The 26,865-nt window shown below is 55.4% G+C and overlaps 1 protein-coding gene across 5 annotated transcripts; it reads right to left on the bottom strand.

Annotated features, from left to right (window-relative positions):
• Window positions 1-401: 401 nt before the first annotated feature.
• On the bottom strand, window positions 402-26,788 carry LOC117640100 (ras-specific guanine nucleotide-releasing factor RalGPS1). Of its 5 annotated transcripts, none has more exons than XM_034376340.1 (13): window positions 26,498-26,788; window positions 7,633-7,762; window positions 6,868-7,160; window positions 6,515-6,785; window positions 6,255-6,418; window positions 6,025-6,167; window positions 5,714-5,939; window positions 5,420-5,629; window positions 4,886-4,969; window positions 3,872-4,090; window positions 3,612-3,791; window positions 3,410-3,531; window positions 402-3,300 (listed from the first exon to the last, which is right to left on the bottom strand). In XM_034376340.1, the coding sequence occupies exons 2-13, from the start codon at window positions 7,705-7,707 to the stop codon at window positions 3,176-3,178; spliced, it is 2,112 nt and encodes a 703-aa protein (XP_034232231.1). In that variant the 5' UTR covers window positions 7,708-7,762; window positions 26,498-26,788; the 3' UTR covers window positions 402-3,175. The 5 variants fall into 5 exon arrangements, with proteins under 5 accessions (XP_034232231.1, XP_034232228.1, XP_034232232.1 ...); XM_034376337.1 differs by lacking the exon at window positions 26,498-26,788 and adding an exon at window positions 17,807-18,021; XM_034376341.1 differs by lacking the exon at window positions 26,498-26,788 and adding an exon at window positions 7,872-7,988.
• Between the last annotated feature and the right edge of the window lie 77 nt (window positions 26,789-26,865).

Genomic DNA, 26,865 nt, shown 5'->3' with positions numbered 1-26,865 from the left:
AGGATTGGACAAGTCAAGCCCAATGCCGCAGCACCGCAGTTACGTAAACGATACACGTCTGTCGAAAACCGCGAAAAGCGCGCGCTGCATTTTGGTTTGGTTCTTGAGTGGGGCACTAGATTTCTAGATCATGGAGACTGGGTGCAAAATTTTGACTGGTCTGAGCGTGGAGGAGTAGGCCTCTGTCCTAGGGTCCAGGGGGCTGATAGACGTGTTCAAATTCTCATAAAATTTCATTGAGAAGCTTCTCAAGCGCGATTTTATCCCAGCGCGAATTAAGGGCCTGACGTGTCTGAAGACTAGACAAGACCACAAAGTGATCTACGCTGTAAATGTGAGGCCGCGGCTCATGCTTTATTTTAGTGGGAAGTCTGTAGGGTATGGAAATAAAAAACCAGTACTTCTGGAAAAAAAGCAGTATTTATTTAAGTCATTTATCTGCAAACATTAAGGCAGCAATATCAACACAGTAAAACAAATAATGAACAGGAAGGAATAATTAACGTGCAAGTCTAACAATATGTTTTGGTGAACAAACAAATGTGTTTCTTGACACCTTTTGCCATTTCAGCATTTCCATGCAGTAAAATGGCAAGAATAAACAACTCTACAAATGGTATGAGAGGTTCTAATTTTCAGCTGACAAAAAGGCAAGCCCACAATCAATCAATAAGAAGGTATCAAAAATTATACAAGATTTCACATGGATATGAAAAAGTGGGCTACATTTAGAAGGAAATGAAAGATGACTAACTTAAGTAAAACTGAAAGAAAGGGACACTGTAAAATTCAAATTGACGGAAAAACAATCAGGGCTGCTTCACAGCATTAGGGTAGGAATATCACACAATTATACTATGGTATGTGATAGTGAGAAAGATGGAAAGAGTGACCTACTGTATCACCAATATCCTCACAATAAATACAGAAAAATATAAATGGAATGCAAACACACAAGAGAAAAATAAATTAAAAGCAACAACAGGGTCAAGGATTAGACAAACAACGAAAAGGATAGAGTAATTTGTCTCTCATCTAAAATTGCTCCCAATACTGATATTTCACAATGAGTGAGTTATATTGAATAGAAACAAAATGAACATAGATTGAGCACAATCAGATATGCAATTCTAAAAGGAGAACTGATATGGCTTAGGTTAAAAGAAAATATTGCAGAACTAATGCCATTAATTGAATCTAATGCTACAATTTAAATTTGGCACTATTATCTTTCCTTTTGTTTTCATATCATAAATTAAGATTGGCATTAGTCTTTGAGTCATCTCAATTGTGTAGAGAAATGGCCAACTGCACAAATGCCACAGGACTACTTTTCATTCAAAACTATGTTGCACAGGTACTTAACACAACAAATGCAGTAGATAAGCCAAGGGAAATGCAGTAAATAAGATTTCAAAGGACTTTCTCAAAGACTAGATTGGGCATTAAACATATGCTTCATCGAGAAATATTTCAGAACTGGTTAAGGTGGCTCAAAGACCTGCCAAATAAAGCATGTTTCACAGAAGCATTCTTTGACTTTTTCTGCAAGAAGCTCTAACTAGCACAGCACAACTAACCCTACAAAAAATATAGTTCTCAGTTAACAATGCTTTGAGAATGAAGAGGGTAAGCCAGATATTTACTTTGATTGGAAGAAGGAGTCAGGCAACAGATTAATGACCAACCTCAAACTAAAACATTGCATTTTCTCTTACGTTGATAGGTTCACTGGCCCTCTTCCATGGTATGGATTTTAAAATAGAAGTTTCAATGAACTAGTCAGAATAATAAGAATACATCAAAAGATGATATGGTTGGTTAGCAACTGATATCAGTTTGTGAAGTTACAAATTGTACATTCAATATGATGGATGGCTGATCACAAATTAGCAGTTCAGTTAGCAAAATACTAACTGTGATGTAAGAATCACAGCCAAACTAAGAGATTTCTACACTCCATATACTAATAGATAATTGAAAATATTTGATTCTCTGGGCTTTTGTATCAGTTGGACATGACTAAACTACAAATAATAAAAAATGATGTCCAATGTTAAATGCAATTTGAAAATAACAAGATCTGGCACAGAACTTCAATCCTATATGTGCTGGCAATAAATGATGTTTATCGTTACCCTCTATGTCTTGAAACACATCACAACATTGTATCAACCAAAGCCTTCTGTACCTTAGTGAAACACAAAGATATTTCAGTAATTTGACATCATCTCACTGCCTGCCAGAAATTAAATGCGAAACATCCACTCGAAATACAAGACAGACAAAAAATACAAATCAAACCTTTGAAATGAATAGAGATCACAAATTTAGTGCCAATTGACATTTGTAGCAGAAATACATAATGGCCTGTTCCAAAGAATAATTATTGCATGTGCACTGCATATTTGAAATCCAGCCACAAATCACAAAAGAAATAGAGCTGTTTCCCCAGTCAAACTGGTGTAAACAACGTAATGTTTGACAAAGTACTTAAAATGAGTAAATAGACAGTTTCAGTCAAGGTTTGTAATAAGTTGTGATGATGAGAAATAAATTACCTACATAAAACTACAAAAGAAACATTTAAAGGAGTCTTGTCATCTTCTTGAATTAGAGAACATATAAAATTAATTAACTATAAAATAAACATGAGATTATTATTTGTCTTAAGAGCCCAAGGCTTCATGAACAGTTCATGATCCATAAGAGAGATATTTAACAGTCAAATAACTATCAAGGGCTAAGTTAAAGAAGAGACTGTTATTTGATACCACAAATTTCAGTCTTCTATATTCTAGGGGGAAAACAAAACAATCACATAACTCTTCACAAAGAGAGGATTCTAGGGGTGAAATCTGTTGCTTCTTATGCCCCAGATATGAGAGAATGTGGGCATCATAGCCAGAGGTTGGGAATAAGAACTCCCTTTGGAAGTGTGTTAAGGAAGATACATTACTAACTGCCTTTCAAAAAAGAAAAAAGAGAATAAACATTTACAACAAAATAGACTCTGATATAAAAACTCAAAAGTGACACTTGAACATGAAGTGAAACACAGGTTGTTCCACTATTTCATTACTTTTTAGGCATTTGTTTGGCAAGAGAACAGAAATTAACAACAGAATGTGATTTGTATGTGGATATGGCTAAATTCAAGGTTAATCACATCTCATCACTCGAATGACATGAGATTAGCTGGAAGAGGTTTCTCTGGTGAGCCAATTGATAACTCATGCAAATGGCGAAACCATTTGTTTGCTGATCCTTTTGTCCCAGATCGAAACTTGTAGACATTTCCTGATGGGTGAAAAAGACACAATGAACATGTAGCAAAATTGAAAAGTGTCTCTTCTCTTTTTTTTCCTTTTAAATTCCAAAACTATAGTTGTATTTAATTGAGTCTCACCTCTGACTGGATCCGCGAGTTGAAATACATCTGGTTGAACAGGGTTGTCTCCAAGGGCCACACACATGCCTGAGATAGATGTTACTTTGCATGGCTCATGTTTGAAGTCTGAACGATCAGTACTGAAACACAAGAGAAAAAGTTATGAACAAACTGGTAGCACTGGTAAACCATTTATGTCTACAGATTATACTCAACTTACCCTTTAAATGATTTGGGAGCATAGTAGATAAGAGATGAAGGCCACAGTTCAATCCAGTATCTTTGCCATGAAGAGACAGCTGGTTTACGGCCATCCTTCAGCACTGTCTTTCGGCGAAGGCATCCTTGAACTAAACACTCCTCTTCACCAAGCTCATCTGTTTCAGCTAACAATGATGACCTATAAAATGATCAAACATGATAACAAAAAAACCTGGTAATAGATCAGTAACAGACCAGATTTGCAGAATGAATACTAACCCACACATGGTGAGCAACTTAACACCATCCTCATCTTTCCGTCGGACAGGTGATGGAGGGTGTGGTAACTTAGAAGTTCCGTCAAGTAGAAGTGAGGGAGAACCATTCTCCTCAAGAACTGAATCATCAAGTAAGTGGCGAGGTGTGGCTGGTGCTGGGAGTTGTGACACCAACCCAACATCAATACAAGGCAGGGCATGTGTTGTTTTGTGGAAAATACTGAAAGCACAAAGAGAGAAAAACGTGTTTGGTTGTTTGAGGTATATTTAAGACCGATTGATAATTATCAAAATCTAATAGAACTAGCTCTTAAAATCTCTTTCCCTAGAATAAAGTAAAATAATGAAGTCTTAATTTAAAGCTGCAAATGCAATACACATACCTAAAAATAAATAGCAATTAATCATGTAATATTCCATAACCAAAAGATAAAGCCAACATGCGACAAATTGTTGGGATTACGGTGTGATCAAATGGGATAAGATTGATTAAATTTAATGCAGAGTCCCAAGAATGAAAGCTTTGATACAATAAGCAGAAAAAGTTAGTAGACAAAGAAGAGTAATACTAGAGATTTGCTTTAAATCATGCACATAAGTCCAATTCTTTGATATACCCAACAACATGCGTAGGCAGCACGGCACTAAAAAAATAAAAAAAAAAAAAATTCAATTTAAACCAAATAGAAAAAAACCATAAGAAAACATGCAGAGGAGATAGAAAACACACAGGAGTTGCACCTATAAAGGAAAATAGACCAATGGACATTCTAAATGGAGTACCAGCATAAGTGTTTCGAACTTCAAGGAATGCAGTGATCAGCCTATTATACCAGAAACGACAGCAGAATTCATCAGCATACTGATGTCGCACCTACTTCACACCAGCTTATCTTGCATACAATTTTCCTAGGGCTTAAGATAAATCAAATATTTTACGATTACAATGATACATATGTAACCTAAAATATAAGATGCAACAAACGAAGTCCTGGGGCTTCACTGCTTCACTCACCCTGGAGCCACCATTCCCATTGAGGCTAGAAGAGTAGCTTGCCCTTGTTTATGAAGATTTCGAGGGAGACTTGTGCTACGAAATCTGACACAACATTTGCAGAAATGAATAAACTATAATGAGATACAATACTGAAGAGGAACAATTGATGTCTACATCTTTCCCTTGTATAGGCGCTCATAAACAGGACAATGTACATTCCTCAGACACAAGTGTCGAATTAGTGCAAGAGTCCTGAGATGCAGTGATCTGTTTTCTTTCTCCCACAACCATTCCCATATTAATACCCGAACATCCAGGCTGCTCCAAACACTCGCATCACATAAGCAATCAAAGATCAGGCAATAAAACAGACAGAATGAGGAAGAAAGTACCACACAACAGATCCACCAATAAAAACACAAACAAACAAGAGCCACCAGATCTCTCTTTTAAAAGAATATATATAAAGTAGCACCTTGTAACATAGTTTTGTTACCTTACACAGAAATTACATTTAAAAGAAAAAACAAAATAAAAGTATGATCAACTTACTTTGTTCCCAAGCTGCGACATTTTCGATGTCCTGGTACAAATTTGCCAGTTGCATTAACTGCTGCATGCAAGCGTAGTGAACCTGCACAGCCTGGACCTTTGGCTGGGGATAAATTTAATGAGGCAACAGTAGCAGCTGCGTCTGTCACTGACTCTTTGGAACTCGAAGAGGAAGGAGCTGGTGAAGGTGGCTCCAATTTTAAAGAGAGCCTAAAACAGAAATATTAGATATTAGTCTAGGGTGACTGAAGAAACTCTAATTCTCAAGCAAAATATTATTAGTAGGGGACATACTTGTATTGGTCATCTTCAACAAATTTCTGCAGTTCTTCAATATATCGAATAGATCGCAAATAATTTTGTACATGGGGTAGAAGGATAAGATTGCTGTAATCAGACTGCTGGTAGTCAGATATAATGCGTAAGATGTTGTTCATTTTATGTCTTCTCTGCTCCGACTCCAAACCCCCAGAGTGAGGATGGGCCATGTCTATGTATACTAAATCAGTAAGGAAGAGACCTAGAACATGAAGGCACATAAGATAAGATAACTCAATTCTGACATTTTCACTTTTATGGAGTAAAACGTTGGAAAACACACTGACCTAGGTATGGAATGCATGGTAGCTTCAGGCTCTCCATGTGTTCTCGGAGATTTTGCCAATTATTTTTATCAGAAAACAATTCTGCTAATTTGTCAAATAATTGCTTTTCTTTCTTAGACAGGTTACCCCAAGTTTTTGAAAGCCTGGAATAGTAGTTTGAGTTAGTGAGAAAACTGGACTAGAAAAAAAATGTATTGATGAAAGGGCAAAATGAAAAACTTAATTTATACCTGTAAACAGATGCACTTTGCAAAGCAGAGATAATAGCAAAGAGGGAATGAAGATTGTTAAGCTCATGGAGCTTTTTAGCTATTCTTATAAAATGAACCAAAATTTCAGAACGTTGTTTGGGTGTTGTTCCACTCAGAATTTCTTGTACAGTCCAAAAGCTAACCTAAAGGGGGGGAAAAAATAATCAAAAACTCAGTACTTTAAAAAAAATTGTAAACAAACAGGTTTTAGAAGAGGGTAAATATGGGTTTTAACATACATGGTTAAATCTTCTCGTGAATGACACAACATTAGGAGCAATAATGAGCTTGTTCTTTTTGTTCCATCCACAGCTAATAAGTTCATCTGGTTGGATCCCTCGGAATGGAGGAAGATCAAGAAGTGTCAACTGGGCTGCAAAATCTTCTGGGGAAACTCTTAAGGCATCGAGCACTACTTTATCATATCGACATGCTGAAGCTCCAGATGTATGGCCAGGAAGACTTTGAGACTTGTTTTGAGGAGACATATTGGTCCCCGAATGTAGTGACCTACAAACAACAAAACCACATTTGTGTGACAATCCAACTGGGTGTGATCCTACTTCACTTTGATGACAGCAATATATCTTACCCATAGTTATCATAACAGGCTCCTTTGCCATCCGACACGTTTGAATGTAAAGATCTTTTTGCATGTCCAGCTGAAGGGGTTCTGGAAATGCCATGCCGGTGTCTGGCAGACAGCTTACTCGCACTGCTGCCATTTTGAGCACTTTCTCTCCTTTGAAGTAACCCATTTGTTGTTCCATTTGGAGTGCTATCTGTCCGAGGACTGTTGATGTGAGCTGGCGACAATGGCTCACCAACCTCACTAATGGGGGATTTGTCTCGGAAGAGACTTGCCCCTGAACCGCCTCCACAGCTCTGTAACACAAAAAATGCAATATTTGGGTAACATATAAATAAGAAAGAACACAGTCAAAGTACCAAGAGTCCAATACACAAGTCTAATCAGCTCACCCACAAGCAACAGCTTGCGAAAAATCTACGAACTAGGTGTCGTAGACTGACACAGGGTGATTGGCTTTTGACAGGTTCGTTTGACACGTAGCAATACATGAGTCACTTAACGTAGACTGGAGTCCAGTCACATGGATGAGGTCTAAATTTTAAAATGGAGGGCACATAGCAAGGAAGAGACAGGTCTAACTGCTATCAGGCTGGTGCCATGTTCAGGTATGCCTGCACTGATAAGCATCAGACAGGTACAAGACCTGCCAAGGCAACTAGGATGTGGAGGGGAGAGGCAATAGATAATATTACTTCACTTCAGGTAGAAAATGGCTTTGCTCCTGAATGGTCACAGTTGAGAAAAGAGAAGGGCTATAAAACTTACATCTGATATCCGTAGCGTGGCAAGACTGTCACAGGAGACATCTCTTGGCATCTCAGAGTAGCGCATCTTGGCCATGGGCTCTGTAAAGGCTAGTGGCAGGCAGTCATCCTCACAGCGAATCAGCACATAGCTGAAACAAACCAAAACACAGGCCCCATGAAAGAACCGCCGGATGGACTAGGAGGAAAAACACAGCGCTCATTTAAATGACTAGCTCAGCCGTCGACATCATGTCACACCTGGCATGGGACAGGAGTCCCACAGTTCATCACAATTCACACCTCCCCGGTCGGCAGGGAGGCAAGGGGAGGGGGTCCGAACGCGAGCGTGGGCGACGCCATGGCGACGCGGGCCCCAGCCCCAATGCGAATGCCACCGGAGTGCTAAGCATTGGCCAACGCCGACACGCTGTCCATGTGCCCTGCAGCCTGCGCCTGCAGCCCGGTCTCTCGCAACCCTTCGAGGCGCCCCGTCCCATGGGTGCGAGCGAGACAGAGCGAGACAGACTCAGTCCACTGCACTGGCAGCTCGACTGGCAGGCGGCCGGTCCGGTCGATGCATCACGAGCTGGACGGCAGCCCCAGGCTCGGACTGGCCCCCAAAAGGCCCCAGCGGACAAGACCGCGAAAGGCCCCCGATCATCATTATGTTTTTACCCTTCATGGCCAACTTTGTGAGGCTACCGCTCCCAAACTAGTTGCGGTCAATAGCCTTCCCGATACAGGGCATGAAAGAGTAGGGTCTTAAGAATACTAGGACGTCGAGGAAAGCCTTTTACGGCAACTAGATTTGACACAGTGGCCGCCCAAAGTCAGCAAAATCAGCAAATTTCCGAGATTCGACCACTTTTTGACCAACTTAGGCGGAAAGTCGTTGCGGTCAAAGCCGAAATCGTTGTGGTCAACGTCTTCCCGATACAGGGCATGAAAGAGTGGGGTCTTAAGAATACCAGGGCGTCGAGGGAGGCCTTTTGCGGTGACTAGATTGGACACAGTGGCCACCCAAAGTCAGCAAAATCAGCAAATTTACGAGATTCGACCACTTTTTGACCAACTTGATCGGAAAATCGTTGCGGTCAAAGCCAAAATCGTTGTGGTCAACGTCTTCCCGACATAGGGCATGAAAGATTAGGGTCTTAAGAATACGCGGGCGTCGAGGGAGGCCGTTGACCGCAATTAGATCGGACGCAGTGGCCGCCCAAAATCAGCGAAAACGGCTACTTTCGTCCTATATATACTAGGACTCTTTGACCAACTTTGTGACGTTACTGGTCCCAAACCCGAAAGGCCCCGGCAGATTTTTCTGCCTGTCTGCCCTGGCCAGTCCGAGCCTGGACGCTGGCACCCGGGCACCTGCACTGCAAGCCCCTACACTCGCCTTTCAAACGGCAACAGCTTCCCGCCCTCCGCCTTGCACTGCGTGCTGCGTGCTTTCACTTCCGCTTCCGGTCCGGCCGCCGCTTCGCCGCTACCCCGCGCGCCTCAGACACTCTCCGCCACGGAAGTCCGCAAGCCAGCGCGCGTGGGGTACCGACGTACCGACGTACCGACACGACACGGTGCCAGCGAGGGAGCCAGCCAGCAGTGTCGCACTCGTCCCGACGACGACGACGTCGGCGACCGTCCAACTCCGCGCCTGCGACTCTGCGTCGCGGCGGACCAAAAATTAACAATAATTGGTCGTCTGGTCGCGAGCGCGCCCCTCACTCATTTGGCGAGGCGAGCCGGACGGGCATGGCGCGGCTGCGTGGCGTGTGTCGGGGCGTCGTTTAGTCAGTCGCTGGATGCGACGAGATGCTGTCACCGTCCGTCAGCCTGCCTCACTCGACGGGCCGGGCGGCCGGGCCGGCGTGACAACTCTCAATTTCGCGGCACGGCGCCAAAGGCGGTACACTGCGAGTAGCCGCGCCGCAGCGCCGCAGCGCCGCCGCCGCGTCTACACTGCCAGCGACCCAAAAGCCCCCCACTTCGAGTGCAAGTGTCCTCGTCGAAAAACACAAAAATCACTTCGCTTCTTTTTCTAACCCCCCCCCGCAAAAGTAACCAATGAACGCAATGAATTAGGGTCAAGATTTTTTTTCGCGGAGCTTTCCGTGCACTGCTCGCTAATCTTTTTAAGTGCCGGCCGCGCGAACCTCGGACGTCGAGCCATGGTCGAGCCTTGAGGTGGACTCGGAGGCGCCGGGCGTGCGTGGCGGGGCGGGGCGGGGCGTCGGCTGCATTCCCCGGCCGTCGGCGTCGCGTTTTAACGCCGCCCCGCCGAGCGACGGCCTAAGTGCCCCGGCCGCCGCGACGCCGCGTCCGGCTGTCCGCTTCCAGTGGCGTGGCTCGCGAGGCTCGCGGGGCGAGTCTATTTGTCGGCCCGCGCGCCAGAAGGGCTTGACCGACCGGCCTGACTGACGACGGCCAGATCGACCGGGACCCGCTCGCCAACGACACCGCCAACAAACCACCGCGCCGTCTCTCTCGCACCCGTAGGGCGTGCCGTGCGCCGTGCGGGTGCGAGAGAGACAGGAGTCATGGCCACAGCGTCGCAATTCCCCTTCCATCTCCGTAATGTCTCTATCGCGTGGAGTAGCGCCGATCGCCGCGGTGCGCGCCTGGTAGTCTGGTGCAGGCCACGTGCCTCACAAAAGCCGCGCTCTGTGATCGTGTCGCCAACAGAGAGGCAGACAGACAGACACAGCAGGCGGACGGCACGCGCTTGCAACCGGGCCGGTCCCGTCGGTCGGATTGGAAAGCCCGGACTCGCCGGCAGCATCGCATCATAGCGCTATGCAAATCACCGGCGGCTGGCGGCGGCAGTGGCGCGGACGAGACGAGGCGAGACCCGAGGGAAAGTCACGGCCAGCGTCACCGGCAGCGTGCCGCCTAGCGACGCCCAGCGACGCGCCGAGCCATCAGTCAAGGCTCGATCGGTCGGCCCGGACGCCGCGGGGAAAATGAACCGCGGCGCCGGGAGTCGAACCCGGAGCCGCGGCACGCCGTTGCTAAAGCGCGCGCGCCCAGTCGGCGACACGGATGGCCGCACCCGGCACTGCGCCTGTTCAAGTCCGAGGCAGGGCCAGGCAGGGCAGGCCAATAAACCCGCATCGCGACCGGGACACTGCGAGACTGCGAGACGGCGCGGCGCAGGGCCAACGCCTCGCCGCGCCTTGCCCCCCGCGACCTCATCAAACACCTCGGCCTTCCCTCCAATAAATAGTCCAGTTCAACAAACTTGAGGCGGCAGCCAGGGCCAGGCCGCGGCGCCGGGCAACAAGTACAGCATCCTAGAGAGAGAGAGAGAGGAGGAGAGAGAGAGAGAGAGGAGGAGGGGGCAGTTCTCGGGGCAGTTGCACTGCACGCCCAAGCCAAAAGCGAAGCAGAAGGAAAACCGGGCCCCCTTCCCCGCCGTGTCCTTCCGCTGGGGGCAAGTGCGCAGAAACACGGACTGGCGCGAATCGTGGATTACGCAGTTACAACGGCTTCGATACACATACACACGTCGATACCGTCCAACGTGTCGTCAGTGTGTGAGTGTGTGTGTGTGTTGGCGCTGGGCCGCGGGGGTGCGGGGTGGTGGCGAGGGCGGCCGGAGGGGTTCGCTATTTGCGTCTTTTTCCCCCGACCCGCCTCCCCCACAACACACACAACACAGTGCCGTGCCGCTCCTCTCGTCGCCCACCCACTATGCGGCCGCCGCCACCGCGCCGCGCCCCCAGGACGAGACGCCTTGGGACGACCTTGGGGCGGCGTCAGCCCGCCGGCCAGCCTTGGAGGCGTGCAGGGCCTGCAGGGCCTGCTTGGGGCAGGGCCATCGCGGCGTGCAACAGGATCGGGTCGGGTGCGTCCGCACCGGCGGCAAGGGCCGGCGCCGAAAGAAAGGTCGTCGTCTTCGTCTTTCTCCGCGAGGCGTCAGGCAGCCGAGCGTCAGCCCGCCGACGGCGGCATAGGCGGCTCCGCCGAGCAGGGGCGCAGGAGGGTTGCCTACCTCCACGGCGCTCCCCGGCCGCCCGACCGGAGCACCGCCCGCCGCCTGGCCGCGCCTAGCGGCCGGAGCTTCTGGCTCCACGACGACGTTACTGAACGTCCAGGCCTGGCCTCGTAAACCGCAAGTGTTGCACCACGAATCGGCCGGCCAGGCCGGCCAACCCGCAAGCGCTAAAATCGATGGAATCTCGCGGCGCCAAGTCATGGGCCCGTCGGCTTGCCCGTCGGCGAGCAGCAGGGCCCGGACAGAGTCGCTCTGTCTCTCTCTGTCTCCCGAGCTCACGGGGAGCCGCACAGGGGAGCGAGAGAGACAGACTCGACTGGAGAGCTGCGACGTGCCGAGTGAGTCATCCATTATGAAGCCGGGCGGCGAGACTTCCAGAGCGGCTCGGCCTGCGGCTCGGCCGGCCAGGGGGTGAGTGAGTGGTGAGTCACGGGGGCAGGGGCAGGCAGGGGCAGGCAGGGGGTTGGCTGGAGTTGTCGCGCGCCCTTCACAGACATCAATAACGCCTCGCCTCGCCAAGGCTGACGCGCGCGCCAACGCGGCAACAGACTCATTCCGAGCGTCGCTTTTCGCCGCCTCGTCTCCCTCGCACCCACAGGGGACCGCAGGGTCCCCATTCTGCGAAATTCTCAAATTTTCCTCGCCGTTCTCCCCTGCCTGGAAAGCAACGGTGCGCAGTGTGCCCCCTACAGTGTGGCGGTCTGACTACGCCACTGGGCGATCGAGGCCGCGAGGCGACCGGCCGGCCGGGCGACCCACCCCGGGGCCACCCGCCGCCGGGCACGCGGCACGCGGTGCACGCGGTCATCAAGACGTTTCACAAGACCCCCACCAATTCCTTATCACCAGACATTCGTTTCCAAGGGGAGAAAGAGAACGAAAAAAAAAATTAAGAATTGGTGCACGCTGGACGCGGCACTGCAATAGAGGCCCGCCGGCCTTTATCGCGGGGGAGGAATGAAATATACAAACTGCCTTTCGGAAAAAAGAAAAAAAGGAATGACGAGAGTTGAGTAATGAATGGCTAAGCACCCTGGACGGCGTGCGCGGCGTGCGTGTGCAAATCAACGACTTTGAGGCCACCGCTCCGCCACACTGCCAGGCGCTGTTGCGAGGCAGTGCCAGCGCGCCGCGATGCCCGTGCGAAACCACTGGAGATCTTTCAGCTAGACGGCGTCGTTTGGCACGGTTTGGCCGTTTGGCCCCGCCCCGCCGCGCCCGCTCATACCGGCAAGTCCAATTTCGGCAAAACAGTGAGGAAGTAAAGTGGCGGTCGCTGGCCGTGCCGTGCCGTCCCGTCACCGCGCCAGTCACCGCCAGGAACCACGCCGCCAACGCACAACAAAAGCCCCGTGCTGTAATTCGCCGCGGCGTGCGTACCGGGCCGTGACTCGCAGCCAGACGCTCCGTCTCTCTCGCACTCGCGGGCCGCCCCGTCAGGCCGTCGGCGTGCGAGAGAGACAGAGCGAGGCATGCATGCAGCGCGGTCGCAGCAATGCACCGCCAGGCAGAGGCAGGACGGCATCGCCCGCATCGCGCCGTCAGCCTGGCGGGCACACTGTAGACCGCCCCGCGGGACACCAGTGCTGCCGCGCTGCCTACCCGCACGGCGCTCCCCAGCTCGCTCCAACGGGCACGGCCAGGTGCCGTCTCTCTGTCTCTCTCGCTCGCCCCGCCGGCTCGCCGACCAGTCGGAGCCCCGGATTGGCGACCGAGCGTCGCGACGCCACCTGCTGCAGGTTGATACCGGAACGGCGCCTCGTCACTGCGTCCCTCTCGCACCCCGACGGGGCGGCCCGCGAGTGCGAGAGAGACGGAGCGTCGGCCTGCCGCTGTGCCGCTGGACGGAGAGAGAAAGTAGCCGGCGCCCTGCGGCATGGGCGGGCGGCGCAGCGCCAAGCCGTCTCCGCTACACTCTGCCGCGGCACCGCCATCGGCAGCCGAGCCATTTGGTCGCTCTGTCTCTGTCTCACTCGCACCCTCACGGAGAGCCCCACGAGTGCGAGAGGGACAGGCGGCGCTGCGTTCGGTTCGGCCAAACCGCAGCCTGCCGAATCGCCTCCGTCGCCCCGCTCTACAACGCCATGCCATGCCGCCGTGCAGCGCGGCGTCACCGCGTCCGTCTCTCTCTCTCTCTCTCTCTCTCTCTCTCTCTCTCCCCCTCGTTCACTCTCACTGTGACCGTCCATTCCCGTTCGCGGACCCGCCGCGCTGCAGGCTAGCTCCGAACGGCGCTTCCGTCGCCCCGTCTCTGTCGCACTCGTCGGGGCGTCCCGTAGGGGTGCGAGAGAGACGGTCCGGAACGGGCCCGCAGCATCCGCGTGTTAATTTGAGAGAAAGAGTCACTCAGCCGGAGTCCAGACGCAACCCAGTTACGGCCCTGGCCGAAGCCCTGGCGCCCCGGTGTAACAGGTGACGCCTCGTCACGCTGACAGTTTTCACTTCCAGAAAAATAAAACGGAAGAATTAAAATGCGGGCAGCGGCACGGCGTCGAGAGGAACTAGAAATTGAAACGTAGAGCGTTTCTACGCAAGAGCGACAGCGACGCACAGCTAAATTTGGCGGGGGTCCTTTCAATTTTTCTGAATTTGCCGCTGTCATTATCGATTTCGTTTTCCAAACGCGATCCGTGTGGTTTGCTGCCAGGGTCTTACTTACACCGACTTCCGGCAGGGGGCGTGGTGCGGGACTGCGGGACGGGCACCTAGATGCACACCTGTGCAGACGACAGTGAGCATGCAGTCACTGAACCAGGGCCGCCCCCGCCGCCCCCATCGCCCCCTCGCCCGGCGCGCGCTTCTTGGCACGCCAGACGAGTCAGACGCAACAAAGGCGTCCCAAACACGCGGCCTGCGCCAGGGCGGGGGTGGGGCGGGGGGCACACTGGCGCCAGGCGGGGTAAAGTTAGCCAGTCACGAGGCGAGAGCCCCAGTGGCGGCCGCGCCGGGCCACGCCCCTCGGTGCGTTCAAAACGACGCCGCCAGCACGCAGCACGCGCACCAGTGCCGCATCCTGTACACACCGCGCCGGCCGCCGCGCCGCCACCCCGACGACGGCGACCCCCGCCCGCGCCCGATCGATTTCGGAAACTCAAAACGGTTCGAGAGCAGTCCGCCGCCTGCAGTTCTAGAGACGGTGACGTCACCGATGCGCGCACCGGGGCGGGCAGGGCGCAGGCTCGGACTGGCCCCCAAAAGGCCCCAGCGGATAAGACCGCAAAAGGCCCCCGATCATCATTATGTTTTTACCCTTCATGACCAACTTTGTGAGGCTACCGCTCCCAAACTAGTTGCGGTCAATAGCCTTCCCGATACAGGGCATGAAAGAGTAGGGTCTTAAGAATACTAGGGCGTCGAGGGAAGCCTTTTACGGCTACTAGATTGGACACAATGGCCGCCCAAAGTCAGCAAAATCAGCAAATTTCCGAGATTCGACCACTTTTTGACCAACTTAGTCGGAAAGTCGTTGCGGTCAAAGCCAAAATCGTTGTGGTCAACGTCTTCCCGATACAGGGCATGAAAGAGTAGGGTCTTAAGAATACTAGGACGTCGAGGGAGGCCTTTTACGGCGACTAGATTGGACACAGTGGCCATCCAAAGTCAGCAAAATCAGCAAATTTCCGAGATTCGACCACTTTTTGACCAACTTAGTCGGAAAATCGTTGCGGTCAAAGCCAAAATCGTTGTGGTCAACGTCTTCCCGATGCAGGACATGAAAGAGTAGGGTCTTAAGAATACTAGGGCGTCGAGGGAGGCCGTTGACCGCAATTAGATCGGACGCAGTGGCCGCCCAAAATCAGCGAAAACGGCTACTTTCGTCCTATATATACTAGGACTCTTTGACCGACCAACTTTGTGACGTTACTGGCCCCAAACCCGAAAGGCCCCGGCAGATTTTTCTGCCTGTCTGCCCTGGCCAGTCCGAGCCTGGCAGGGCGGGCCCCGCCGAAGGCCCAGCGGGCCAGGGGGCCGCGCCGTCGGCAGCCCCACAGGCCCAAAGGTCGGGGGTCGACCGTCCGTTCGGCCGTCTGTCTGTCTGTCTGTCCGCCAGGCACGCAGGGCGAGGAGGACCTCTCGGGGCGCGGCCGGACTACTTGCAGTTTGATTCCGATCAGCTCCTGTCTGTCTCAGCTCCGCGAGTGCGAGAGAGACAGAGCGACGACGAGGCCCTTCGGCATCGGCCTGCAGGTGCGGCACGCGCCGGCCATCGTGCGCGTCGTGTCGCCGCGTGCTGCCCACTTATGCCATGGAAATGCATTTCCGTTCCACACAATGGTCGGCGGGCATTGCCGGGCCAGCCTCGGTGCTGTTCTTGTTATTATTCAAATAACAACAACAACATAACAGCGCCGCGATGACGCGGCGTTCGCTGCAGCGACGGCCGCCACAGGCCATACCACAGGCCATACCTCCGAAGCGCCCTTTGGAAGCTATTTTTAGTCCCTGGCGCCACCTATGACGGCCCCTTTTTTTAACCCCAGGAAGTGGCAAATGTCACCACCGCGCCAGGCTGCAGACTTGCAGACGGTTCGCCAGACTGCCTCGCGCCATACCAGTGGCGGCCAGTGGCGAGCGACGAGGACGGGTGTGCCTTGGGCGCTGACCACTCGACTGCGAACTCGGCGGCAACAACAACAACGACACCCAGCCGGCGGGGCGGCACGGCGGCACGGGCACGGCGCGGGTGTGTCGGCGAGTCAGCTGGAGTCGCCCGTCCGCGGCGCGCGGCGCGGCCGGCCGGCCTGTCCGGCGAGCCTGTCCGGCGATCGCACGCTCCGCTGGGGCTGCTAACAAGAAGCACCCGCATCCACGCCAACGTCGCCGTCCCGCCGTACGCTACAGTGTGGCGGCGTGGCGGCCACGTCACGTGCACCGCCCGAAATCACCCCCATGTTTCACCGGGCTAGAGCGTCGCCTGCGTCGCCTCCTCGCGGGGCGACGGCCACACTGTGAACAGCGCGGCCTTTTTCCCATCCCGCGTCCTTCCCTCCAGTGTGTCGCGCACAGCGGGACGCCCACGAGTCTCGCTCCGTCTCTGTCGCACTCGTGGGGCGTCCCGTTGGGGTGCGAGAGACACAGAGAGAGAGAGACTCTTCGGAATATCAGTCCGCTGCGTCGGGCCGTGCCGCGCCGCGCCGGCCGTGCGACTCGGCTGCCTCTGCCGGCCTTTTGTCCGCGCGAAACGCGAAATATAATCCCTGCGCGCTACAGTCGCTTCCCACGGGCATTTCAAACGAGGTGATGCTCCCCGGGCAGTTCCGGCAGCGTCGCCGGGGCAACGCGGCGCCGCGCCACTGGAGGGAGACTCGAGGACTCCACGACATGTTCGCAGTGTAATGAACAGCCCGCTAAGGCGAGCCAAGGCGAGCCAAGGCGAGGCGAAGAGAAGCGAGTCGACCCCGGCCGAGCGTCTTTCCCGTTATTAGCGCTCTTGTCCGGCCGTGTCAACCCAAGGGCCTCATCGCGGTGCGCACTGCACACGCGAGCCGAGCGCAAAAAAAAACACGATACACTGTAGCGGTCCACGCTGCGCCCGCGGCTGGGGGGCCACTGTCGGTCGGCCTGGCCTGTCGGCCTGGCTGGGCCAAACCATTCCCCATACAGTGCCGCGACGCCCGGCGACGCCGCGCACCTGCTGACGCAGGCGGACGCAGACCGAAACAAAACGAGGCGACGTAGGTGCACCGTAGGTGCAGCGGCGCGGCGCTTACGTGCAGCGGGCACCAGCTGACGCGCCGCGCCGGGGTGCAACGGCGGAAAAAAAAAAACAAACGTGAGGGGGGGAGGGGGTGGCAGGTAAAAGCCAAGCGCACGTAAAGCACGTCCTCGGGGTGCCAGGCACGCCCTGGGCACGGCAGGCACGAGGGGAGCCGAGCCGATATCAGCTCAACAGGTCGGGGAAACGGGTGGGCACACACACAAGCCTGGCCAGCGTGGCACCGGACGTCCAGGCCCGACACACACACACACACACACACACACACACACAAGGCCCTTCATAAGGTACACACAAACAAACGCACACACACGCACTCCCTGCGGGCCAGCGATGATAAAAAGGTGCGGAACGGCGGGTTCTGGCGGTCGAGGAAAGCAACAAAATCGTTGATCGGAAAAATATCCGCGCGGTTCGACCTCCGTCACCCCCCCCCCCTCCCCGGTCTTTTCCAAACACACACACACGCACACACACACGCACCTGGAGGTGCGCTGCAGCGGAAACCGGCTCCACAAAACGCAGGGCGCCAGGGTGGACGTCGTGGAGCAGTGGGCGCCGCGGGGCAGCAGCACACGCATGGACAACGCGCGCACACACACACACGCACACACGCTCGCTTCGCGCTTCGCCCGCCAAAAAGTGAGACGGCGGAGCAGCGCGAGTGGGACGCCAACAACGTCCTGCCGCGGCAAGGACTCGGGGCTGACTGCCCGCCAGGCCAGCCAGCCAGGCCGCGCCGCCCTGCTGCCCTGGCCGGCGCGGGGCGGGGCGGGGCGGGGCGGGGCGGGGCGCCGTGGTGCGGGGCGGCCAGCACGCCAGGGGCAGGGAGGGGTGCAGGGGGAGGCGCGAGGTGCGGGGCAAGTGCATATGGCCCGGAGGGGGCAAGACTGTCCAGTCAACGAAAATATGATAAACAGTCCGATTAGAATTTGTTATACAGTGCTGCAGCCGCACGATGAACGGGCCGGCCGAAACGAGTGCACTGCACTTCGTGCACGGTGTAGGCCCCAATGAATGCATGCATTCGGCGAACTGAAGCGTGCGAAGCGTGCCATGGCAGACGCACGCATGCACGCACGCGCGCCGTCCCTCGGTCGGCCGTCGGTCGGCCGACTGGCGACGCCGAGGCCGAGCTCGCTCGGGTTTCAATTGAGATGTACACCAAGAGGTCAACCGGCGGGTCCCTGCTGGCGGCGGCGGCGGCTTGCAGTGGCGGCGCCCTCCCTTTCCTCCGCCCTCCGCTCCGTCTAACAATAAATCATTGAGCCGGGCGCGGCAGCGCAGCAGCCTCGCGGAGCCTCGCCCTACACTAGAGTGACCAGTGGACAGTCCCCGTCGGGACGCCCGGGTCGCCCCAGTACAGTAGCCACCAAAAGTGCCTAATAAAAACGGGCCGTCGCAGCGCGGCCGCGCGGCCTGCCGCTCGCGGCTTGCGTGGCACAGAGCGCGCAGAGCGGTCGGGTAGCAGCCTCTTTGCGACCCACGGGGACCGTCGGGACCGTCGCGGACCCACATCGTCCTAATGGCTCCTCATCTGCAGCCTGCAGCACAAAACGCGCTGGCACTCGGGCGCACTCGGGCCGATGCGTTGGCCGGGCATTAGCGAGGCATTAGCCGGGCTAGCCAAGCGCTGGCCATTGGCTGGCTCCCATTGGCTGGCTCCCATTCTGGCCATCGCCGCGGCGCCGCGGAGTCTATTTCTGATCCACCTATTACGCGCAACAGCGAAGCGAGGCTTGCGGCCCTTGCGCGCAGACACTGCGAGTGCGTGAGTGCCGCGTCTGTGGACGTTTGCCGCTACTCCGGGCCTCCGGGCGCTAAAACGCCTGTAAACTGATTCCGACAGTCGTCGCTCTGTCCCTCTGGCACTCACGGGGCGTCCCGTCCGGGTGCGAGGGAGACAGACAGAGCGAGGCAAGCGACTCTCAGTCCACACTGAACCACGTCACGGTCGCGATGACGGCCGCCACGAGGACGCCGATCGGAATTCGCAATTAATTGCTCCAATGCGGCGTGCGGCGGCCCGCGGGGCCCTCCGGGGCGCCCCGTGAGTGCGAGGGAGACGGAGCGACGCCTGGCGGGCTGGCGGGCGCGTGCACTGCTGCAGCACTTACACGTGCACTCGGCGACCGCGGACGGCACCGCTATCCGCGACCGGCCGTTGCCTTTTCCGCCGCGGCCACTTCGTACTTCGCCGCCGTCATGGCGCCACCGCCATTTTCGCCAGCCCCTGCACTCCGTCACTCCGTCTCTGTCGCGCCCCTTCGAGAGACATGGCGCGACGCACCACGGGTCCGAGAGAGACATCGCGAGATCGGCAGAGCAGCGGCCGGAAAAACAAAAACACACGCATTTCTTTTCGACGCGCGCCGCGCAAACGCTCATCTAGGCGCGGCGGCGGCGCAAACAAAAAGGAAAAAAAAGAAGCGCAATCCGAATAGCAATAAGCTGTTCGGCCGCTCTACGGGTGGCGTGAGCGTGGCGTATGGTGGCGTGACGCGCGGGGCATCCGTCGTGACGTGACGCGACACCGGCCGCGTCCGTCGGGCACGTCAGGCAGGCACCCAAAAACATAAAAAAAGCCGCTCGGATGCGACTTGGTCCGCTGCAGCGGCCGTTGGCGGCGACGTGCTCTCCGCCGTCCGCGACGCGCCGCGACGCCGCGTACGACTCGGATGTCCTCAATGAAAGTTTGAGAGCGTGCGAAGCGCAAAGCACCGCGGCGCAGGCAAACTTGGCAGACTAAACACGCCACCACTACTACACTTGGGGTCAAACATCGCGCGCCGACGGGGACAGTCCAACAGTGGCCGTCTGTCTCTCTCGCGCCGACGCAGGACGCGCCACGAGGGCGAGAGAGACGGAGCGACGCGGCTGCTTGGTGACCTCCAGCGGCTCCCAGGGCCAAGCCGGCCGAGCCACTAATCCGCCCCCGTTACTCATCTGTTTGTTGCAAAGCAAGTGACCCAGCCGGGCCAGCCGGCCGGCGTGCCACGGGGCGTGCAGCCGCTCCCAGGGCACACACTGCCATTCCAAACGACGCACGCACGCCGTCCGCGCCGGCCGGGGTCTATTTGAAGAGAGCGAGGCATTTCGGCATTTCCCAGCGACGCAGCATCGCCAGTGTCTTCAAATTCGGCGCGCGGCTGGCTTCTGTTTGCACTCACACACACAGAGACAAGCCCGTCGATCCATCGGCGCGCATCGCCACAGAGAGGCACGCACACAAACAAGCGCGGAATCCCCGACGGCGTTGTACGTGTGCGTGTACACGAGGGCCCAGGGCGTGGCCGCGACGCCACAATAGAGAAAGCCCGGATCACCGCGCCAGCCGCGCCAGCCCTGTCAAAGGGAGAAGGGCCACACGCACGCAGGACGCAGACGAGTCCTAAAGGTCGCCCTGGCCTGAGCCCTGCCCTGGGTGTGGGCTACGCGGCCGAAAGGAGCTTCGTGGCTCTGTCTCTCTCGCTCCCCGACGGCACCGGACGGGACGCCGAGCTACCGTTCGGAATGGGCCCTGCGACGCCCTCCCTCCGCGACGGCCTGACGCAACGCAGGGCTGCATTGCGGCGGCGGGCTATGCGTCGCCGTCGTCGCGGGGCCGAGAGGCCGAGGCCCTGGCCGCCCTGGCCGGCCGAAGGGCCGCGGGGATGCTAGGGCGCGCGCCGTCAAAACAAGACGGCGGCCTCCCCGGCGGCTGCGACCGCGGCGCAGCGCGGCGCCTGATGCAACACTCCTTGGTAGAGGACGACGCGCTCCACGGCCAGCACGGTGCACATGTTTCACCCCGGGGGACTTTCCGCCGCGGGCACGCCGTCGGGAACCCTCAGGCCTCAGGGCGACGCCGCCACGCGTCCAATATCGGCTTACAGCGGGTCGTCTCCGAACACTGCTCTCTGCCTCTCTTTCGGACTCGCAGTGCGAGAGGTGCGAGAGAGACAGACGACGTGCCGCAAGACGGCGCGAGGCGCGAGGCCAGAAGGCTGCGAGCATTGAACCAGGCAGGGCCGAGCAGGCCGAGGGGCGCCGAGGGGCCACCAAGCAGGGCAAGACCCCGCCGCGACGCCACCGAGCCGAACCCAGCACCGCGTCCCATTCCAGGGTCCACTGCGAGGAGCGTCTGCTCCATCTACGACGTGGCCTGCGCGGTGGAGACGAGGAGACACCGCGTGGACGGTCTGGTGCACTCATTTCCTCCCCGGTTTCGAGGAGGCAGAAGCTACGTGTGGACAGGCGCAAAGAGGAGACTCATAAGGTCCGAACAGCGCTTCACCACCCTTTAGAACCCCCGCAGGCGAGTGCGAGAGAGCCAGAGCGGCGAACGGAAGCTAGGTTCGGAACCGCCTTGCAAGAACTCCCGCGGCACACGAGAGCACGTTGGGTTGCCCACCCTCGCGGCGCTGGGCGCCGTCAGGGTCCCCCTTATGTAGAGTAAGTACCAGGCGACAGCGACCGTCTGTCTGCCTGTCTGTCTGTCTGTCTGACTACCCAGCGACCAATAAACGGCAAACAATACCGGCGCGACTCGACTCGACTCACCTGCCGAAGAAAACACAATACAACGCGGAACAAAGAGCGCGTTTTCGTTTTCGACCGCAAATATTGCGCAACGACCCTCGAGCATAGCCCTCGAGGCGGCCCGCCGCGGCCGGCAAAACCGCCAAGTTCAAGTGACCCATGCCGCAGTGCCGCACTCGACGAAACAACACGACACGCCGCGGACGTCCAGCTGACCGGAGCCGGATAGGCTCGATGAAGAGTCTTAGCGAGTCCAGCCAAGCCGCGCCACCACCTTTTGTTTTCATTTCCCAAACTTTTTGTCATTTCTAGATTGGCAACGGGGAACGGGGGGCGGGGCCGCCCCGGGCCGCGCCAGTGTAGTGCATCATTAGCGGAGCACCGTTGTGACAGCGGCGCCTGCCGTCTGATTCCGAACACTGCTTCGTCGCTCTGTCTCTCTCGCACCCCTACGGGCCGCCCCATGAGTGCGAGAGAGACAGAGCGACGAAGCGCTGTCCGGAATCAGGCTGTGTCTATCTCCCCGGACTCCCCGGCCGGGCCGTGTAGTGCGCGGCTGGCGCGGCCAGCGCGCGTGCTCTATCGCTCCGGGCGGATAGCGGCGGATAGATAGACCACTTTCCGGGCCACACTCTGCAAATTTCCTTTCAAAACAAAACAACAACGAGCGAAGCGGCTTGGGCGCCGCGACACTGCACACCGTGTTGGGTCGCACTCCAACGGGGCGCCCCGCGAGTGCGAGGGAGACGGCGAGATAGCGCCGAGTCACGGGCCCGAAACGCTTGTCATCGCGTCCTCATTAGAATCTACGGGACACGCGTCGGGACAATTTTAGCCATGAGGACACTAGGCGGCATTAGGCCGTCCCGGGCCGTCCGCACAGATTCTGATAAGGCGTGCCGATTGTGATGCAAAGTTGTGGCCAGAAGGTGGGCTCGAGATAAGAGGCTGTCCCTCTCGCACTCGTTGGGGTGCCCCGTGTAGGTGCGAGAGAGACAGAGCGACCGAAATGAGTCTCGGAGTGCAGCGGGCTGGCGCCGCTTGCGCCAGGTTACGCCACGGAAGGAAGCGCGGATCGGATCGGCGAGTGCGAAAAGGGAACGTCTCCGCGCCGCGCCTCCCTCGGTGCCGTCCGGTCCGGTCCCCCACTGAGAGAAATAATGAAGATTGTGGCTGTTAAACCTAATGCCACTCTTCACTGTTTACCGAAAGAAGGTTGACCGTACCCTGGTGCAGAGAGACTGTCCCGACGAACGGCTTTTTTCCCGGGATAGCTGCATCCGCTCGTACCTGGAAACTGTTCGGCTGGCCGTCCAGTACCGTGCTAAAGGCGCATTCCGGATAGCGGTAGGAAGATAGACATTCGGACATAAACATCTCAAATCCTTCAAAAAAAATAAAACAGTTATGGGCTGGACTCGAAACAACGATATCGGATCAAAGTCTACAAATGGAACGGGGACCGCAGTGCGAGGAGAGGCGAGATAGGGCCGAAATCCAACGTTACGCTTGTCACGATTCCCCTGAATCTCGAGTCAGCGTCGAAATTTGCCCATGAGTTTAGGCGAATTGAAGATGAGTCAGTCCGTCATTCAAAGGTGCTCGAATTTGGATTTCGCCTTTATGTCAGAGGTGGGAGATGCAGGTCTGAACTTTCCACTCGGTAAGCGGTGCGGGTGCCGGAATACATGAACGCCGTTCCTGAGTCTCGGTGTCACGGGCCCCTTGGTACGGTTACACCTTCTTCGGTAAACGCGGATCGGTGGCAGTGGTAAAGAGCCCGCACCTCTCATTCCTCGTGCCGGCAACCGGCCCGGCTCCGGCGCCAACACACACATCAAATTCTACGGGTGTTCCGGCAGCGAAAGGCGCGGCGCGGCGCGGGGCGGGGAGGCCGACCGAGTCTAGAGAGACTGGTCTAGAGTCTAGAGCCGGGCAGCCGGCACAGTGCTGAGCCAGCGCAGGGTCCGCCAGCTCCGCCAGCCGTCTGATTCCGAGCACTGCTTTCGTCGCTCTGTCTCTCTCGCACTCATGGGGCGGTCCGTAGGGGTGCGAGAGAGACAGAGTGGCGAGGCAGGGGGTTCGGAATAGTCGGGCACCTTCCCCGGGGGAGGGGACCCTTTAGAGACAGATTTTCCAAACTGCAACACTTAGCCTTCTGTTATTACGTAGAAGGGGGCGGGGACGAAGAGAGAGGAGGGGAATAACGGCGCGGGCCAGGCGGGGAATCTGAGACAAACCACCCCGGCGTTAGGGGGGCGGGGAGAAAAGGGGAGCAAAAAAGAGAAGCCAAAATAAAACCACCGGGGGGGAGGTAGATTTGTTTTGCCTACCGAATGTAACCAATAAAACCCTCGTTTCTTTTTTTTGGTGGACTGGCCCATTGCCCGATGTGAAGACGCTTTGTCATAAGAAAACACTCACAGAAAAGAGAGAGGGAAAAATAGAACAGCAGACGCAGTATTCGAACCCACGCCACGCCGCGGGCGGAAATGCAGCGCGCGGTTCGATGCGTGATGAGTTGGTGGCAAATCACTTTTCGCTTTCGACGATCGGCAGGCAATTTGAAAAGTGAGAGCGTCCGGCGCGCGCCGCGGCATCGTCTCTTTCCAACGGAAAGTGAAACCAAAGGTGCAAGTTTCCATCGACCAATCGCCTAACGGCCCAAATGACCGTAACCTGCCGGCAGGAGCAAGCCTCCTCCCTTTTTCTTCCCAGCGTAATCATTAGCAGGTCATCACCGAGACAAGACTTGCACCCCGTTTTTCTCAGCGCGCGTTTGCTACGGCGAGGTTTGCTACAGCGAGCCGAGCGCGTGTCGCAACGCGTCCCGAATGGACAGCGCACTCCACTGCAAGTAACTGCAAGGAGCAGATAAGGTTCAAGGCGCGCATGGAAATGCACTCACGCATGCAACCAGGCGCCGCAACCCGAGCAGGCAGTGCAGCGCGAACCGGGGAACGCGGAACGCAACCAAACAGTGGACCGGCCGCCGCCACAACGGGAGAGACCGGCCCGGAGAGATGAGAGATTCGGTCGCTTGAATCGCTAAATACCTAAATGTGGAGCGCGGCGGCGCGGCCGTCTACGAACTGGCGTGCGCCTGCCATGGCCAGGCTCCGCGGCGCCTTTGCACCAGATTCGCTTTCTAACTTTGCCGCCCTGGCGGCGTGGCGTGGCTAGGCGTGGCGTGGCCTGCAGGCGAAAGGGCGAAGCAGAGGCAGAGGCCCACCCCGCCGCCAGGAGGCGTGAATGTGTGCGCGCGCATCTACGCATCGCGCGAATTCCAGAATTCCAGCAGGTGCACTGCGAAACACGGCCCTGGACAAGCTGGCCTGGAGGCACATCGGGCGTCCCGTGAGTGCGACGAACACAAAGCGACCGAAAGCCGAAAGGTCAGAACGGTCCTTCGGAGTGAGGCGGGCCTGGCGGGCCGGACGCGTGGGAGGGAATTCCCCGATTACAGTCTTATCGTTTCCTCTCAGGCCGTCCTTCAAGCCTTTCCGGTGCAGCCGTCTGTCTCTCTCGCACCTACACGGGGCGCCCCTTGAGAGCGAGAGAGACAGAGCGAGTCGCGTCCTCAGGGGCCTCACAGACGGGCAGACGCCGCCGAATAGAGAAGCAAGTACTTGGCGTGGCCGGGGCCAAAGAACCCAAAAGATGAGTCTCTTCTCTGCACATCGCTCCTCCTGCAGCAGGGCGAGCAGGGCGAGCAGGGCGAGCAGGGCGAGCGGAGCACGAGCGTGACCAGGCGTGACTCACTGGCCAAGCATGCAACGCCTCTTTTTCGACACGGGCGTGGCGTGGCGCGGCGTGGCGCGGCGGTGTAGCGTGCTCTGGTCTGCATCACGCGTACACTACACACACACACACACACGCACGCCCACCCCGCCGCAACCACACTGCAAGCGCTGAGGGCAACCTAGAGCAACCCCCTCCCCCAATCCCCCTCACACACACGCTCTCCAAAGATTCCCACTCACACACACACACACACTCAATCGACTGTCCAAGTGCAGCACAGCAGTGCCGTCCAATATTTTCTCCAAATAAATCTGGCTTGTCTTGTCTCATGCATTTCTTTGGAGACCGTTAAATTAAGAATCACAAAGCTCATTTCGTTTTAAAATACTTTATCAAATGATGGCAACACACAAATCTGGCAAAGCCCACAGAAGTGGAATCGTAAAACCATTATCCCCTTCTTCCACTTCATGGATCAAATACCACATGATAAAGTTTTACAAAGCAAACAAGGGCACAACTGGCTAGCTTCCTGACGAGACAACACCCTCTACATTAAAAACCAAGGTAAACAGACAGGGCTTTCATTCAGGCAGAGGATAATGGAACGCATCTGTTCAAACACTGGGGAAAGTTCAGCCAGCACATGACGGTAAACCTTTGCAGAGGGACTTACTGCCAAACTAGATCCCACAACTTGTGAAATCAAAACAATGAGTGACTCAAATTAATTAATTTATTGAAAAATTACTGCTTGCAGGACAGATATTTCAAAGAATGTAATAAGAACCGACTAAGTGTTACCCTAACCCCCAAAAATTGTTTACATGAGGTAACATGACATAGAATTTAGGGCCTAGGTCTCACCAAAACACATTCAAAATTTAGTAAAGTTGTTATGTTATGTACCTGGGTTTAGCTCAAGCGACAGGAAGAAATCCTCCGACAGGCAACACTTTGGCACAAGTGTTTTCAGCCCCTCCCTCAGCGCAGCTAGAAAGAGTTCTTGAAAGGAAGGATGGAACAGACCGACGCTCAAAAGCAATAAACTCGAACCGGAAAATCGACCACAACACTATTATTCACTTCACACGTGTACAGTAATGGTAAAATATTTGATCAATCACAGTTACTAGAGCCTTATCAAACACGTCTGAAAACAACACTCCAAAAACCCAACAAAACAACCGTCTCCCCCCACCACCCCCTCCACCGCTTTCATTCGATATATCGAAAGAGAATCAACTCTCGAAGATGACGTAGTGGCGCGACCGTTT

This window comes from Thrips palmi, unplaced genomic scaffold (genome assembly GCF_012932325.1).
Source record: "Thrips palmi isolate BJ-2018 unplaced genomic scaffold, TpBJ-2018v1 HiC_scaffold_12, whole genome shotgun sequence".
NCBI lineage: Eukaryota > Metazoa > Arthropoda > Insecta > Thysanoptera > Thripidae > Thrips > Thrips palmi.
Note: the sequence above shows the minus strand (reverse complement) of the source record. Positions and strands in the feature narration are given on the sequence as shown.

Excerpts from the sequence above, each read along its gene's own strand:
- LOC117640100 (XM_034376337.1), bottom strand. The coding sequence starts at position 17,904 with ATGCGTGTGCTGCTGCCCCGCGGCGCCCACTGCTCCACGACGTCCACC. Across the intron at positions 7,161-7,632 it reads CCACGCTACGGATATCAGAT|AGCTGTGGAGGCGGTTCAGG; the intron begins GTAAGTTTTATA and ends TTTGTGTTACAG. Across the intron at positions 5,630-5,713 it reads GTTGAAGATGACCAATACAA|GCTCTCTTTAAAATTGGAGC; the intron begins GTATGTCCCCTA and ends TTTCTGTTTTAG.